Source organism: Thalassophryne amazonica, chromosome 8 (genome assembly GCF_902500255.1).
Source record: "Thalassophryne amazonica chromosome 8, fThaAma1.1, whole genome shotgun sequence".
NCBI lineage: Eukaryota > Metazoa > Chordata > Actinopteri > Batrachoidiformes > Batrachoididae > Thalassophryne > Thalassophryne amazonica.
Window position 1 is genome coordinate 83,765,626 of NC_047110.1, and position 12,771 is coordinate 83,778,396.

The window sequence follows — 12,771 nt, forward strand, 5'->3', positions numbered from 1 at the left end:
AGCTGAAAACAAAACCGTACATCATTTATCCATGTGAAGTTATGTTGTGTATATATTAAATGGAGGTACCCGTAAGTGGTCAAATCCCGCAATATCACGGAGGGTTCAAACCAGACTACGGTCTCCGATTGGAATACTTTGAGGTTCGCTTATCTGAGTCGTTTGGATTGGATGGAGTGAAGCGTTTCGGTCCAGCCTGGTTTCCCGATCAGCCTTTTTCTGGCCTCCTTTAATTGTCATGCATCGAGGTAACCCATCGCGTATTTCAGATAACTACAGGCAAGCGGACTGCTTTGTTGGTTTCACACTGGGGGTGAACATGATGGTTTGATGGTTCCATAGAAGTTTGGTTCACCAACCAACCAAGGATGAAGGTTTCGGTGTTTGCTGTCAAAAATGCTTCAGCTGCTTCCAAAACTTGTGCACAATCAATTTAAGGTTGTTATAAAAAAATAGAAAAAGGTTCAAGGCTTGGCAAAGGAATTTGTGGAGAAAATTTTTTTTAAATGAACAAAAACACTTTTGGCATTGAGCAGAAAATGAAGAATTTGGCGACTCGCAAATTTGGTCTTTATTGGAAAAACTCAGCTTGGAAGTTTTCGTTGGAGCTCGGATAGCTTGACTCTTAAAGCCTTAAATGTTATTACAAAAACTGGTTCCTCAAACAATGAATGTTACGAAACAAAAAGAAACACAATGAAACAAAAGCCACGGGCTAAAACTAAGGAATAAGAAGAGTGAGGAGAAGTTCAGAAAAGAGCATGGAAGCATTGAAGGACGAGAGAGAGAGTTTCTTTGTTCCGCAGCCCTTTTAAAAGAATAGATCAGATACAACAGATGATATATACCTTCTTTCTTCTTTGTCTAACAGATATAAGCTGACAATCATCTTCTGAACCAGTCCTAGAAAAAGAAAGTGATTAACAGAGATACTGTTTTCACATGACTATTCATAATAATTAAACAAATGACATTAAAACATACACCAACTGATTGTAAAAGGAAGACTCATATATAAAGAAAAAGCATAGCCGCTGTTTTATTTCATTTATTTGAAATAAAACAGCGGCTAGACATCAATATTTTGAGTGTGCTATGCTTTTTCTTTATATTTGAATTAGTATTTCTTCATGTGCACCTCAGCGGAGGATCTTGGTGTGCATTTTTTTTATCTATTTAAAAGGAAGACTCAACATCACATGAAAGAAATGTATAAAAGATTAATTTGGTGCATAAATCTCATCTTTAAGGATAAAAAACACACGAAAAGAGGTAAAAAGGTTTTTTTCTTTGTGAAATCATATTTGTGTATTGAGGAGTCTGTATTCTTCCTCAAGGTGGCGCTGTGGTTCCATCCCTATGTTGTGTTTTTATGACCTTTAGGATGTGTTGGGATTCTAGGTTCATTGTGATGTTATCTGTAGGAAGTATCCTTTTGATGTTTGACTAGGGATGGGTATCAAAAACCAGTTCCTGTTAAGAAATGCTTCGATCCACCGACATCAGTAACCTTTTTGCTTAATGATTCCCTTATCGGTCCTTCAGTTCATATTATGCCGGAGCAGCCATCGTTTTTGAGGGCGTTTATCGGAAAATGATCATTTCTCTACGTTGATTGCACACCTTGACGCTTCAAGCGACGAATCAGTCCTGGGGCCCACTGCTTTGCTGGTTCTCTGCTTCGCTAGTTCCCTGCTTTGCTGCTTTTCAGAAGCAGCAGGTCCGCAGTTTCTTCATTAAACCCCTCTCAAAGCCATTTAAAGATGCCAATCATGAGTCACCTTTGTGCTGATTAAAGTCACTCACTGGAACTCTTGTCTTGGTGCGGGCAAGACAAGAGAATCATCCTCCATTCCGTTGCTGTTTTGTGGGACTAACTGCACAGCTGCAAATGCTGCGCGGCTATCTGCCTAGTAAAGTTAGAAAGATAGATTTCGGTCGGAATTCATAACTTCAAAGCAAATTGGCATTTTAAATCAAATGACACACCTTTCCAAATGTTGTAATAAGACAACTGTAACAACCCAAAACCGTTTTTTCCCCAAAATGAGACATCCTCTGTTGTTTATGAATTACATTGATGTTGACTTGCAGCGCAGCAGGCTGCAAGAGCTCAGCTCAGAGGCTATGGAGTTACATTTGTCTCATTAATATCTGAAAGGAAATACTTTTGACAAAAACTACAGATTTTGTTCATTTCTATTTATGTCCAGACATCCAAAGATCCAGTGACCATGTACAGCTTTTATTTATGTCCAGAGATCAAGGATCCAGTGACCAATTTAATATTTATTTACTTTCAGACTCATAAAGTTGACATGGAAAACCTGTAAAGCCTACTTTTAGTACACAGAAAATTAACAAGCAGTATTGATAACGGAATCGATAAAGAATCAGATCGAAAAGCAGAATCAATAATGACATTGATATCGATAAAATCTTATCATCCCTAATCTGGATGCTCTCTGAGTTGGACAGGTCTCATTAAACTGTCTAATACAAATGGGGTGCTTTTCATGATGGGAAACAAATTCATTTTGCGACGGGAGCACGAACATGGGATGACGGCGTGGAGGGTCTGGAAAGGTTATGGTTAGGGTTATGGAAACTAACGCTACGGTTATGGTGAGAGTTAGGAGAAGAGGAAGATTATAAATGGGGAAATAAAAAACCCTGTCAGGCGCTTTTTGTGACAGGGCCACAAAAAAAAAAAACATGCTGGGCTGGATTAACATCACTTTGAACAGATGGAATCAGTTAATCAGTGAAATCACCTGGTGGAGTGGGCGGTTGCAAAGAAAACCTGCACCCTCTTGGCTCGTTCTGGAACGAGTTAAATTCCCTTGGTCTAATACATTCAGTTTCAACTGAGGTTGCCTAGAACCATTTCAACAAGTGTGTTTGATCCATAGCACTCTTCATTGAAGCTTTCCTGAGGCATTGTAAATTTAGCCAGGAAATGTTTGGAAGACACGTCGCTTTGTGACAAGGGTGAGGGCTTTTGGTGTTTAACACCAAGTCAAGTGATACAACCCCTGGCAATAATTAGATGTAGACTAACGAGCAGATCTGATTTAATGCAGGTGTTAGTTTTGGGGATGAAAATTTACAGGGTGATTCCATAATTTATTCCTCAGAATTGAGTGAGTCCATATTTTTTTTCCCTCTGCTTGGTCTAAAAAAGTAACCGTTACTGACAACCACAATTATTTTTCCTGATTTCTTATAGTGTTTCTTAAAGCCAGAAAGTTGCCATTTGAAATGACTTTAGTTTTGTGTCATGTCTGTGATCTGCTTTTTTTCTACAAAATTAAACAACTGAATGAACATCCTCCGAGGCCGGTGATTCCATAATTTTTGCCAGGGGTTGTAACAGTCATTCAGTTTATTCCAGCCTTATGTCTGGAGAGTCTGTTCTCTGTTAAAAGTGGAAAATTAAGCCAAATTTTAATTCTGTAAAGATTTGTGTGTAGCCATATTCACTACGTAAGATACCATCTATCTAGTCAAGATGTCGGTTGGTTGTGTGTTTCTTTCATGAAATGCTTTGTCTTTTTCTTAAAATTAAAGCTGCACAATATTAGAATTTGATTACAATTTATACATGATAATGAAATTATACATAAAATGATACAACTGTGTGAAAGTGAAAATGCTTGTTTTTTGGCCTGTCTTCTAATCATAGCCTTAGTTTACATTGATTAACAGAACCAAATCACATTTAGCTAATTTGGAATACAAGTTCTAATTTGCTGAAGTCCTAAAGCGTTATCTTTGCTCATCCATCGTCGCTGAATGTAGAGGTGTGTGCTTATGTGCTTCAATCACTTTTCATATTAAAAGTGACTGTTGACAGGAAAAGCCTAACATGTTTTTTTCTGTACTATATTACATGCCATTATGTTTTCACAAACGTGTAGCATGTCTTACAAAGTCTAAATAGTACACGGTGTACTTGCAGACTATTTTATTCCCATAGAGCAGACATATCCAGTGGAGAAACAATTATTTGCAAATTATGCAATTAAACATTTCAGCTGTTTTAGTTGAGCTGAAGCGCTACTCTGCTGTGTACTGTACTTCAAAAATGACCTTTAGGAGTATTTCTTTACAAGTGCAGCACGGTGGATTAGTGGTTTGCACTGTTGCCTTGTGGCAAGAAGGTCATGGGATTGATTCCCACCTGTAGCCTTTCTGTGTGGAGTTTACGTGTTCTCCCCGTGTTTGTGTGTTTGACAAACTCATTACTGTATAAAGGGGTGGAGTGTGGCTCTACATGTGACAAAAGCCCTGAACACGGCCCTCTTAAGGTTTGTGCTGCTGAACTTCCATTTGGGTGTATTTTAAATATTTTGGGGTCTATTCAGTGGCTCCACTAAAGGTTTACTTTGTTGTGGACATTAAAGCCTTGGTCCCACCGAATAATGGAGGCTGAAGAAGGAGCCACGCATGGGTGTGGGGTGATTATTTGAAGAATGACCCACGTTTTCATCTTAACACGTATCCACTATGAAGGTGCCACTATGTGCATCTCTGTACCCCGCATGTGCCGCGTAGCAGCCTCTAGTGAGCCACGACCGACCTGTCATTACAGCCTCGAATGGCTCGCATCAGCCACACTAAGCTACGTAGTGCCATGATAGCGCCATGATAACGCCATGTTGGCGCACGTTTAGGCATGAGTTTGGTCCAAACCTCCAGCCCTCCCACACCTGGTCCCTTTAAAGTGTGGGTTTTCAATTCACAGATTCACAGCAGCATTTAAAGATGTCCCTTTTTTTTTTTTTTAACACAGTCCAAAAATAGACACTCCATCACAGTTCAGTTGTGCGCTGTGCGCCAGGCTGCAGTCCACCTGTAATGCACCAGACCAGCTAGACCCGAACCACGGGTTCCTGGAGAGCCGCCTCTGTGCTCCTCGCTGGCTCCACGGCTCTCTGGATTTTTATTTATTTTTTTTTTTTGGAGCTTTAAACACACAAACTTTATGTTTGTTTATTTCTGCAAAATCGCTCTTTTGCATGTGCGCTGCTGTTGTCCTTTCATGGACAGCCGCCTCTCTGCTCTTTCTGGCTTCCGTTCCATCCGTGGCTTTCTGGCTTTATTTTTTCCCTGGCTTTAAGCACAATCATTTTTACAACGTGATTCCACTTTAACTTTGTGTTCGTCTGTTTATTTCTGCAAAAGCGCTCTTTTGCGCGTGGTGCCGTTCTGCATATAGAATGAGGCGGCCGTTTTATTATATACACCTGTGGATCATTTTCAATATATATATTTCTTTATTTCTTCCGCAGCTTACAAGTAACTATGATACAACTTTTAACTTTGTGTTATGTCTTCAAAATCGCTCTTTTGCGCGTTCTCCACCTGTGTTGCTGCACAGCTCCTGCTCTTAGTTGCTCCACTGGAGTTATTATCTTCCATGGCTTTAAACACACATCCACTTTCACGCAGTCACCCAAATTTTAACTTTGTGTTCGTCCAGTATTGACTGAAATATCACTCTTTTGTGAGCTGGCATTCTGCCTAAATGCTCTTTGAAGCATAATGAGGAGTCACTACTGCCTCAGTGCGCATACAAAGCGGAGCTCATGTGATACATTAATTCCAGAAGTGATTACAGGTATTTTCGGCATCCAAGGTTTGACAGAAAATGATTAATCCGCTACAAAATAATTATTTTATATAGAGTCCAGCGTACAGAGCAGGTGGAATTTGGTGCGCAAAGAGTTCACCCGCTCCAAAAATAGCCTCTCAGGTCTTGCTTCAGTGCGCACACACAGTGATCCATTAACAAGATATTAAATCAACATACTTTTACATACAACAGACATCAACATACAGGCATACGTTTATAGCAAGGAACTGTTTATCAAGCTATAAAAAACATTAAAAATAATTACCTTAAGCTGCTCAAAATACATCCCACATGGAGCAGGAAAGAGAGGAAAAAAAGTGTCCAGATGAAACAGTCCTCTGTGATGCCAGAAGTGATTAGAAGTGTTTTCAACATCCAAGGTTTGGCAGTCCAGCGCACAGAGCAGGTACAATTGTGTGCGCAAGAGGAGGAGCCGCTCCAAAAATAGCCTCTCGGGTCCTGCGAAGGTGCCAGGCGCACGGATAATGGACTTTTTGCAGACTCGTAAGCACCATGCAAATGCCTCTAAGCCGTCACAGTAACTCGAACACAAACTGCGCCACGCTGTTGTTGCTAAATTTTGAACATCTTGAAATTAGCGCTACGCTCAGAGAGGAGCCTAGTTAACTGAAGATAATGCCTCTAAGAGCCACTCTGAGCCACTATAATGCCACGATAGCTCACGAAACAAAAAAAACAGGGTGCGTGGCTCCTTCTTCACTCCTCCTTCACTCGGTGGGACCGAGGCTTAAGAGTCACGAGCCGCGTACAGTCGGTAGATCTAAGATCTCGGTCTCATGGCATACGACGATTCCTGAATGAAGGGAAGAAAGTTAAAAAAAAAAAGAAAAAAAAAAAGTCACAAATCATTGAGAAAAGGTGGACCAACAAGCCTTATCACAGAATAGCCTGCGATTCAAGATCACAAAAGGAATGAAAGACGAACAAAACAAAACTGAAGCTAATGTTGATCTTGATGCTTTAAATGAAACATACCTGGAGCCACTGCTGGAGCAGTGTGTGTCTGCATCTCTGCAGGACTCGGTGCTGGGACGGAGCTCAGCTGCAAACAGAAGCGCGTGATCCGACCCAGTGTGCAGGGTTCTCAGCAGGATTTTCCCTCAGCGTAACAGGATGGAAAAATCACCTTAAAAAGCCAGGGGTTCGGGGGATGCTTAACCTCCCTGGAACTTTTGCATTATGGGTTTATAAAGGGCCTTCTTTGTTAGTCTAAATAAATAAACCAAAATCTGATGTCCAGACAGAAGAAGAGAACATCTCCAATAACACCAATATGAAGTTGAAGCTGCAGAGGAGACTTTCATCTGGTTAACCCTCTGGGGCCGACGCCGTCGTATACGACGGCTAAGCCCAAGTTTTCCTAAATTATAAATAACTTTGAATGATATGAGATAGAAACTTGCTTCTTTTTTTTTTTTTTTTTTGCTGAAAAGTTAACTCCGCGGACTTTCGAGCCAGCCATCGGCCATCTTTGTACTCCTTATCGAAGCTGTGTGATGACGTGCGCAATGTGAATGTCCAATCGGAATTGGTTCACCGTCACGTGGTTTTCCAAAATCCAATCGTAGAGCAGATTTCCCACACGTAAAAAGCCAAAGATTGTTTTCAGGAGTGATGTGTTACTAGTTGGCCCGTTTGAATAGCCCCTTGGGTACTTCAATGAGTACATACAATTAGTACATACTCAGTGCGCCCTGCGCCATTACGCACAGTGATCAGTGAAAGCAGGAGCACACGGAGAGCCTCTGATGACAATCTCACGTGCTCAAACAAAGAGTGTGTATCTCTATCAGGATTGCTCCACTAGTTTGCATGTGAATGTTACTGGATAACTCTGTTGCTTTCTCTGCGTAAAGCACTATTTACCATATCAATGGACAACAAAACACATAGACCATTTTGTATATATTGTTCAAAATGTGCATTTGTGTTTATTGTTTGAACGTTTTTGTTGTACAGATTTTCACACAAGACCTCAAATTACCTTTATAAAGTGTCAAACAAGTTGTTTATTATAGTTTGCTGTACGTTTTGAATAAATGTGTGTGGAAAATTATTTTTCGCTTTATTTTTTCCTTGCCTATTTTTAATTGTAAACCTTTATTACACTTATAAAACACAACAAAAACATATATATTCTGAAAGCACAGGTTGTCCTGAAAAAGAGATATAAAACCTGATTGTGGGATGCAGGGAGAGCTGTTGACAGCAATAATAAAACATTTATGCCAGGCGAGTGACCCCAGAGGGTTAAATGTGCTGAAAGTCCAGCTCACCTGTCGTCTCTGCAAAATCACACCTGCTGCTACACTTCTAAATAAAATCAAGGCTCTTCAAACAGCAACTATTTTATTATTTCAAAAAAAACCTTTTCCTTATTTTAACTTTAAATGAAGGAATCAGTCATCATGGTTTTAATTTACAGACAAACATCAAAGATTTCTAAAGAGTCTTTTTTTTTTTTTACTTAAAACTATTTTAATTACAAGCTATTTAATGTAAGGAAAAAAACACAGAAGGGTTTACTGTGTATAAAATAGCAGTTCTGATGTTCCTGACACAAGTCTACACTGTTTTGTGTTTTTGCCTGATACCTTGTTTCTTTTGGCTTTAATGTAAAGCTGTAACATAGATTAAAAAAAAAAACTATGGCTTTACTTCACACAATTTGGCACTCAAAATGCAGGCAATAGTGTTTCAGAGTGTTCTAAATTTAAAAATCCAGCGGGCAAGCTGGCCCCGGTCTCCCCTGTCCTGCAGCGCTCAGCTTGTGGCTCGCTGTGAGGAGAACTTGAGCGGCTGTAAGAGAACTTTCCCCCGAGCACTCGGTGCCAGGTACGCTGCAGGAGTCAGAACTTTAATGGCTGTATGAGAACATTTCCCTCAAAAACCTTTCCCATACGCGCAGTGATCCACACCAGAGAACCTTTGTGCACTGTTCCATGGAAAATGCACATCATGAGGAACGGAAAAAAAAACTGCAGTGTCAAACGGTGGCTAATTTTCTTTTCTTGCTCGCAATAACAGACGGTAGTCCGGTTGCGACTTTAATCAGCAGAAAAGTGAGTTACAATTGACATCTTTAAATGGGTGTGACTGAGGTTGATGGGGAAAAAAAAAAAAGATAATTTCTGTCGGTTGATTATGGGCCCGCTGTGGGTCCACAATCGCAAAAGATCATTTCTGATGATCAAAAATTATCATTTTCCCATCACATGCCCTTGGAGACAGTGTAATACCCCAACTGCAGCGTAATCTTTTCACGCAGCAGTGTAATGGGCCATTACGCTGTTATGATGCTGGTGAGAACCGTGCTGTGGACATCTGTGCACATGTTGGTGTATCCACCTGCTCTGGTTCCTCGTCCAGAACAAAAGAGGGATCATCTCCTTCATCATCAGGATCCTCACTTTCTGGTTCAGACTCTGATGACACGCTGTGTGCTCTGTCTTGCTCCAATTAAAACAAACAAAAAAAGGTGAAGCGCTTGCTTAATATTCATACGACGCCACATCACATGTAGCCAGAAGCCCCACACCAGCACCGCAGCAGAGGAAGCAGCTGCATCTCTCCTCCACAAAAGCATTCACAAACCGGCTTCTGTACTGTGTGAAAACATTCAGCTGGTTGAACGAAGTCAAACTAAACGCTAATGTTACAAAAACTAAGCAATCGATAAAAAACGTCAAGAATGACAGCAAAATGAAATACGGACGACTTGAGGTTTTCGGCAGCATTTGTTCAAATTTTTCAACAGTTTAAAAATCTTGACGATGTGCCAGCTGCAGGAACGAAGCTGCAGGAAGGTTAAATGATGCCAACGAAAGTCCAGATTTCTTGTTTTGTTTGGGCTTCGTTGCCCTTCGTTAAGTGCCATGTGACCAAGCCATAAAGGATTGCCATAAAGGATGAACCTGCAGACAGCTGCTAAAAGTGCTAACTGTGATCTGTTAGATCAGCTGTAGACCTTGTTCTGCCTTTTAATAGTCATTCCACAAACATTGGTGAATAAACTGGCAGTACCTGGAATAACTCCATCTCTGTGCAAGTAGTTTGTGGACTTTTTAACAGACAGGCTTCAGAGTGTCAGAATCCGTAACACCACATCCTCTTCCATCATCCTCAGCACTGGTTCTCCTGAAGGCTGCATACATTACTGTACACATTACTGACATGTCTGTACAGTTCAAAATGAAAGTGGTGTTACTCGGGAGCCCTTTATAATTTTTCATTGAAATTGTATGCATTTTCGTTCACCCCTTAAGGTATATTTATTCAGGTTTTTCTCTAAATCTGAGAATGTCATCCAGGATTTTTTTCTGGAATTTGGTTGATTTTTGTTTTGTTTTTGCATGGAATGACCCAAAATGTTAATGCAAGATAGTTTTGTGCTTTTCCCGAGGGTCCTGAAGCGAATAATCAAAAAGTTTTGTCCAGTTGTTAAGTGGTTGTACTTTTTTGTGTGTGTTTACTGATTGTTTGTGTACTCTACCTGTAGAACAGGCAGGGCTATGACCTGCTGGGTTGTACACAACAGATGGCTGAAAAGATCAAGACCAAGTGGACAAACCCTGAGGTGAGTGTAAAGTGCTTTTGACAGAACAATGAGTCATAGACCTCTGAGCTGTAAATGTGAAAAAGAGGAAGGAAAAAAAAATATTTTCACTCATTCTTCATAAGTATATGAACGCTGACCAACTGTAAAATGAAAATTTCTCTGCAACCATGAAGGCTATATTTTACCTCTGTGGAAGGAATGACGGTATGACCTACCCAATTGTCCAAAGAAATGCCTGAGGCAAAGGCAGACAACTATGGAAAAACATCTCAAAGAACATAAATAAAATAGGTCATTATCCATGTGCACTTGGGCCAGTGTAGATGAATTTAAAGTTGATGTACAAACATATCAGGGCAGGATTGATTGAAATTTCTGTGTTGTCACCACATATTTTCCAATGATCTCTGATGTTTTCATGGCAGACATTTATTATCAACTATATACCCATCAGCCATAACGTGACCACCTGCCTAATATTGTATAGGGCCGTCTTTTGCCACCGTTTGCGACCGTATAACAGCATGAACGTCCGCAAATCATCAGACACAAAGGGGTTCTTCCCATTCTTATTCAATTCCATCATTTGCACAATTTATTTTTCTGTAGGTAATTTGGTGTCAAGCCGAGGCAGCATCGCACCAACAGCGGTCAGGGCGCAGAGTAATCCATCAAATGTGAAAATCCATTAAATCCATCAAATGTGAAATGGTAATTCTGTATCAGAATCCACATCGATACTTTAGTATGGTAGCTTAAATTCACCCATTGTCGGCGGCGGTGCGCGACTTTTTTCTCACTCTCAGCTACCAGCTAGCAGCGCGCATGGTGTTCTTTCGAATTGTGCTTCTCGTCACATAAATTGACAGTTCTGCATCTCAACAATACTGCGCATCTGTGTGCATCCATGCAGAGGACAGGAATGATATTCGACAGGAATGGCATCTCGTCAGAACACCAGTCAGGGCACAGAGTAATACATCCAAATGTGAAATGGTTGAATATTTTGCCGCCATTACCTCGATATTATACGGTATGAAATCTCACACAATTAACCAATCAGATTCACAGAAAAAAATGTAATTGGATTAGAATTATGGAATGAAGGACCTGCGGAAATGCTCCTTGTAGTTGGGGTGTAGCAGTCTGTTGCTGAAGGCACTGCTTAAGGCACTCGCTGTCAGATGGAGATGGTGGGAGGTGTTATTCGTGATGGTGGACAGTTTGGCCACAGTTTGGCCAAGTCACTCAAATATTTATGTGTCCCCATTTTCCTGGCTTCACATCAGCTTTGAGGACAAAGTTGATGTGTTGGCACCAGGAACTTGCTGCCAAATTTATCCCGCCCACTGGCAGGCGTCATTGTAATGAGTGGTTAACGTTATTCATGTCAACCCTCAGTGGTCACAATGTTATTGCTGATTATTGTATTCTCTCTGTACTTTTCTCAGCCTCTGAGATGGGAAAGCTCTTCAGGTTTTTTAAGTTGCTTAAAACAACTTTGATTGTTAAAATTTTACGTGATTGCCTTAATTTGCTCAGTAAATCGACATTTGAAAATTGTGCTCATGTAAATCAACCTTTATTTACATTCACCAACACAGGTGAATATAAGTTCTTTCTTCTCACTATGGTTTCTGCAACTGTCTCCAGCAAAAGAGAAGTCATTTTTGCTAGTATCCATATAATCTGGCCAAGCAGTCTCTGCCTCATGAATTTACAGTACAGCCTAAGGCTGTTTTGGTATTTCAGATGTGTGCTATTCCACATTTTACTTCTACTGGATCACATCCCTTGTAGTTTTCACAAATTGTGAAATTTGTGAGATTTAAGACACAATCAAACCAACCAGTTAACACATGGACAGATGGTTAAAAAAAGATGAAGAAACAATAATGATAATGGGAAAAAAAATCCTACTGTGAGGACTTGTTTAGGAACATACTTCTGTGTTTAAGGTTATATGACGCTGGTACTACAGATTATTTTTAGGACCTGAAAATGTCAGTGTGATGGAAAAATATTGTTATAATACATCAAATTGTTTTGTATTTGTTCCATATCCACACTGTCAAACATGCCATCATGATAATTAAATTTAATGACTTTATTTGTGCAAAGATGCAGACCTAGCAAACCTCTGAGACCTGAAACATTGTCCTTAAATCCTGGTTCACGCGGCAAGATTATGCCGATTTCGGATCCAATCGTCCCCTTCCAACAATCATAAGGATGCACCGACTATTGTGATGCCTCCAAAGATAGTCTTATCAGATATTCCTGCCGCGTATGGTGTGTTAAGAGCGCTCTTGTCTGCTCGGATGTACGTCAGGAATGCTCAGACCACAAATTGTGGATATTCAACATGTTGAATTATCTTGGCCCGATATCCCAGCGTGTGTGGTGTTCCCCAACCACAAACGAGCACGCAGCCCGCTGAATGTGATGTGTAGCCAATAAGAAAGCGAGGTAATAGATGCACGGAGTGGAATCCAAAATCAAAATGGCTGTTATGGCGCAGCAGAAAGTCTGGTGATCATGCTGTCTCCACTCT

At 40.4% G+C, this 12,771-nt stretch overlaps 1 protein-coding gene across 3 annotated transcripts in view; it reads left to right on the forward strand.

The window, feature by feature from the left end:
* The window catches only part of trim44 (tripartite motif containing 44), a 152,625-nt gene that overhangs the window by 16,860 nt on the left and 122,994 nt on the right, over positions 1–12,771 (forward strand). For all 3 annotated transcript variants that reach the window (XM_034176850.1, XM_034176852.1, XM_034176851.1), the window contains one exon: positions 10,158–10,235. In XM_034176850.1, coding sequence (XP_034032741.1) covers positions 10,158–10,235 — 78 coding nt within the window. The remainder of the gene's footprint in view (positions 1–10,157; positions 10,236–12,771) is intronic.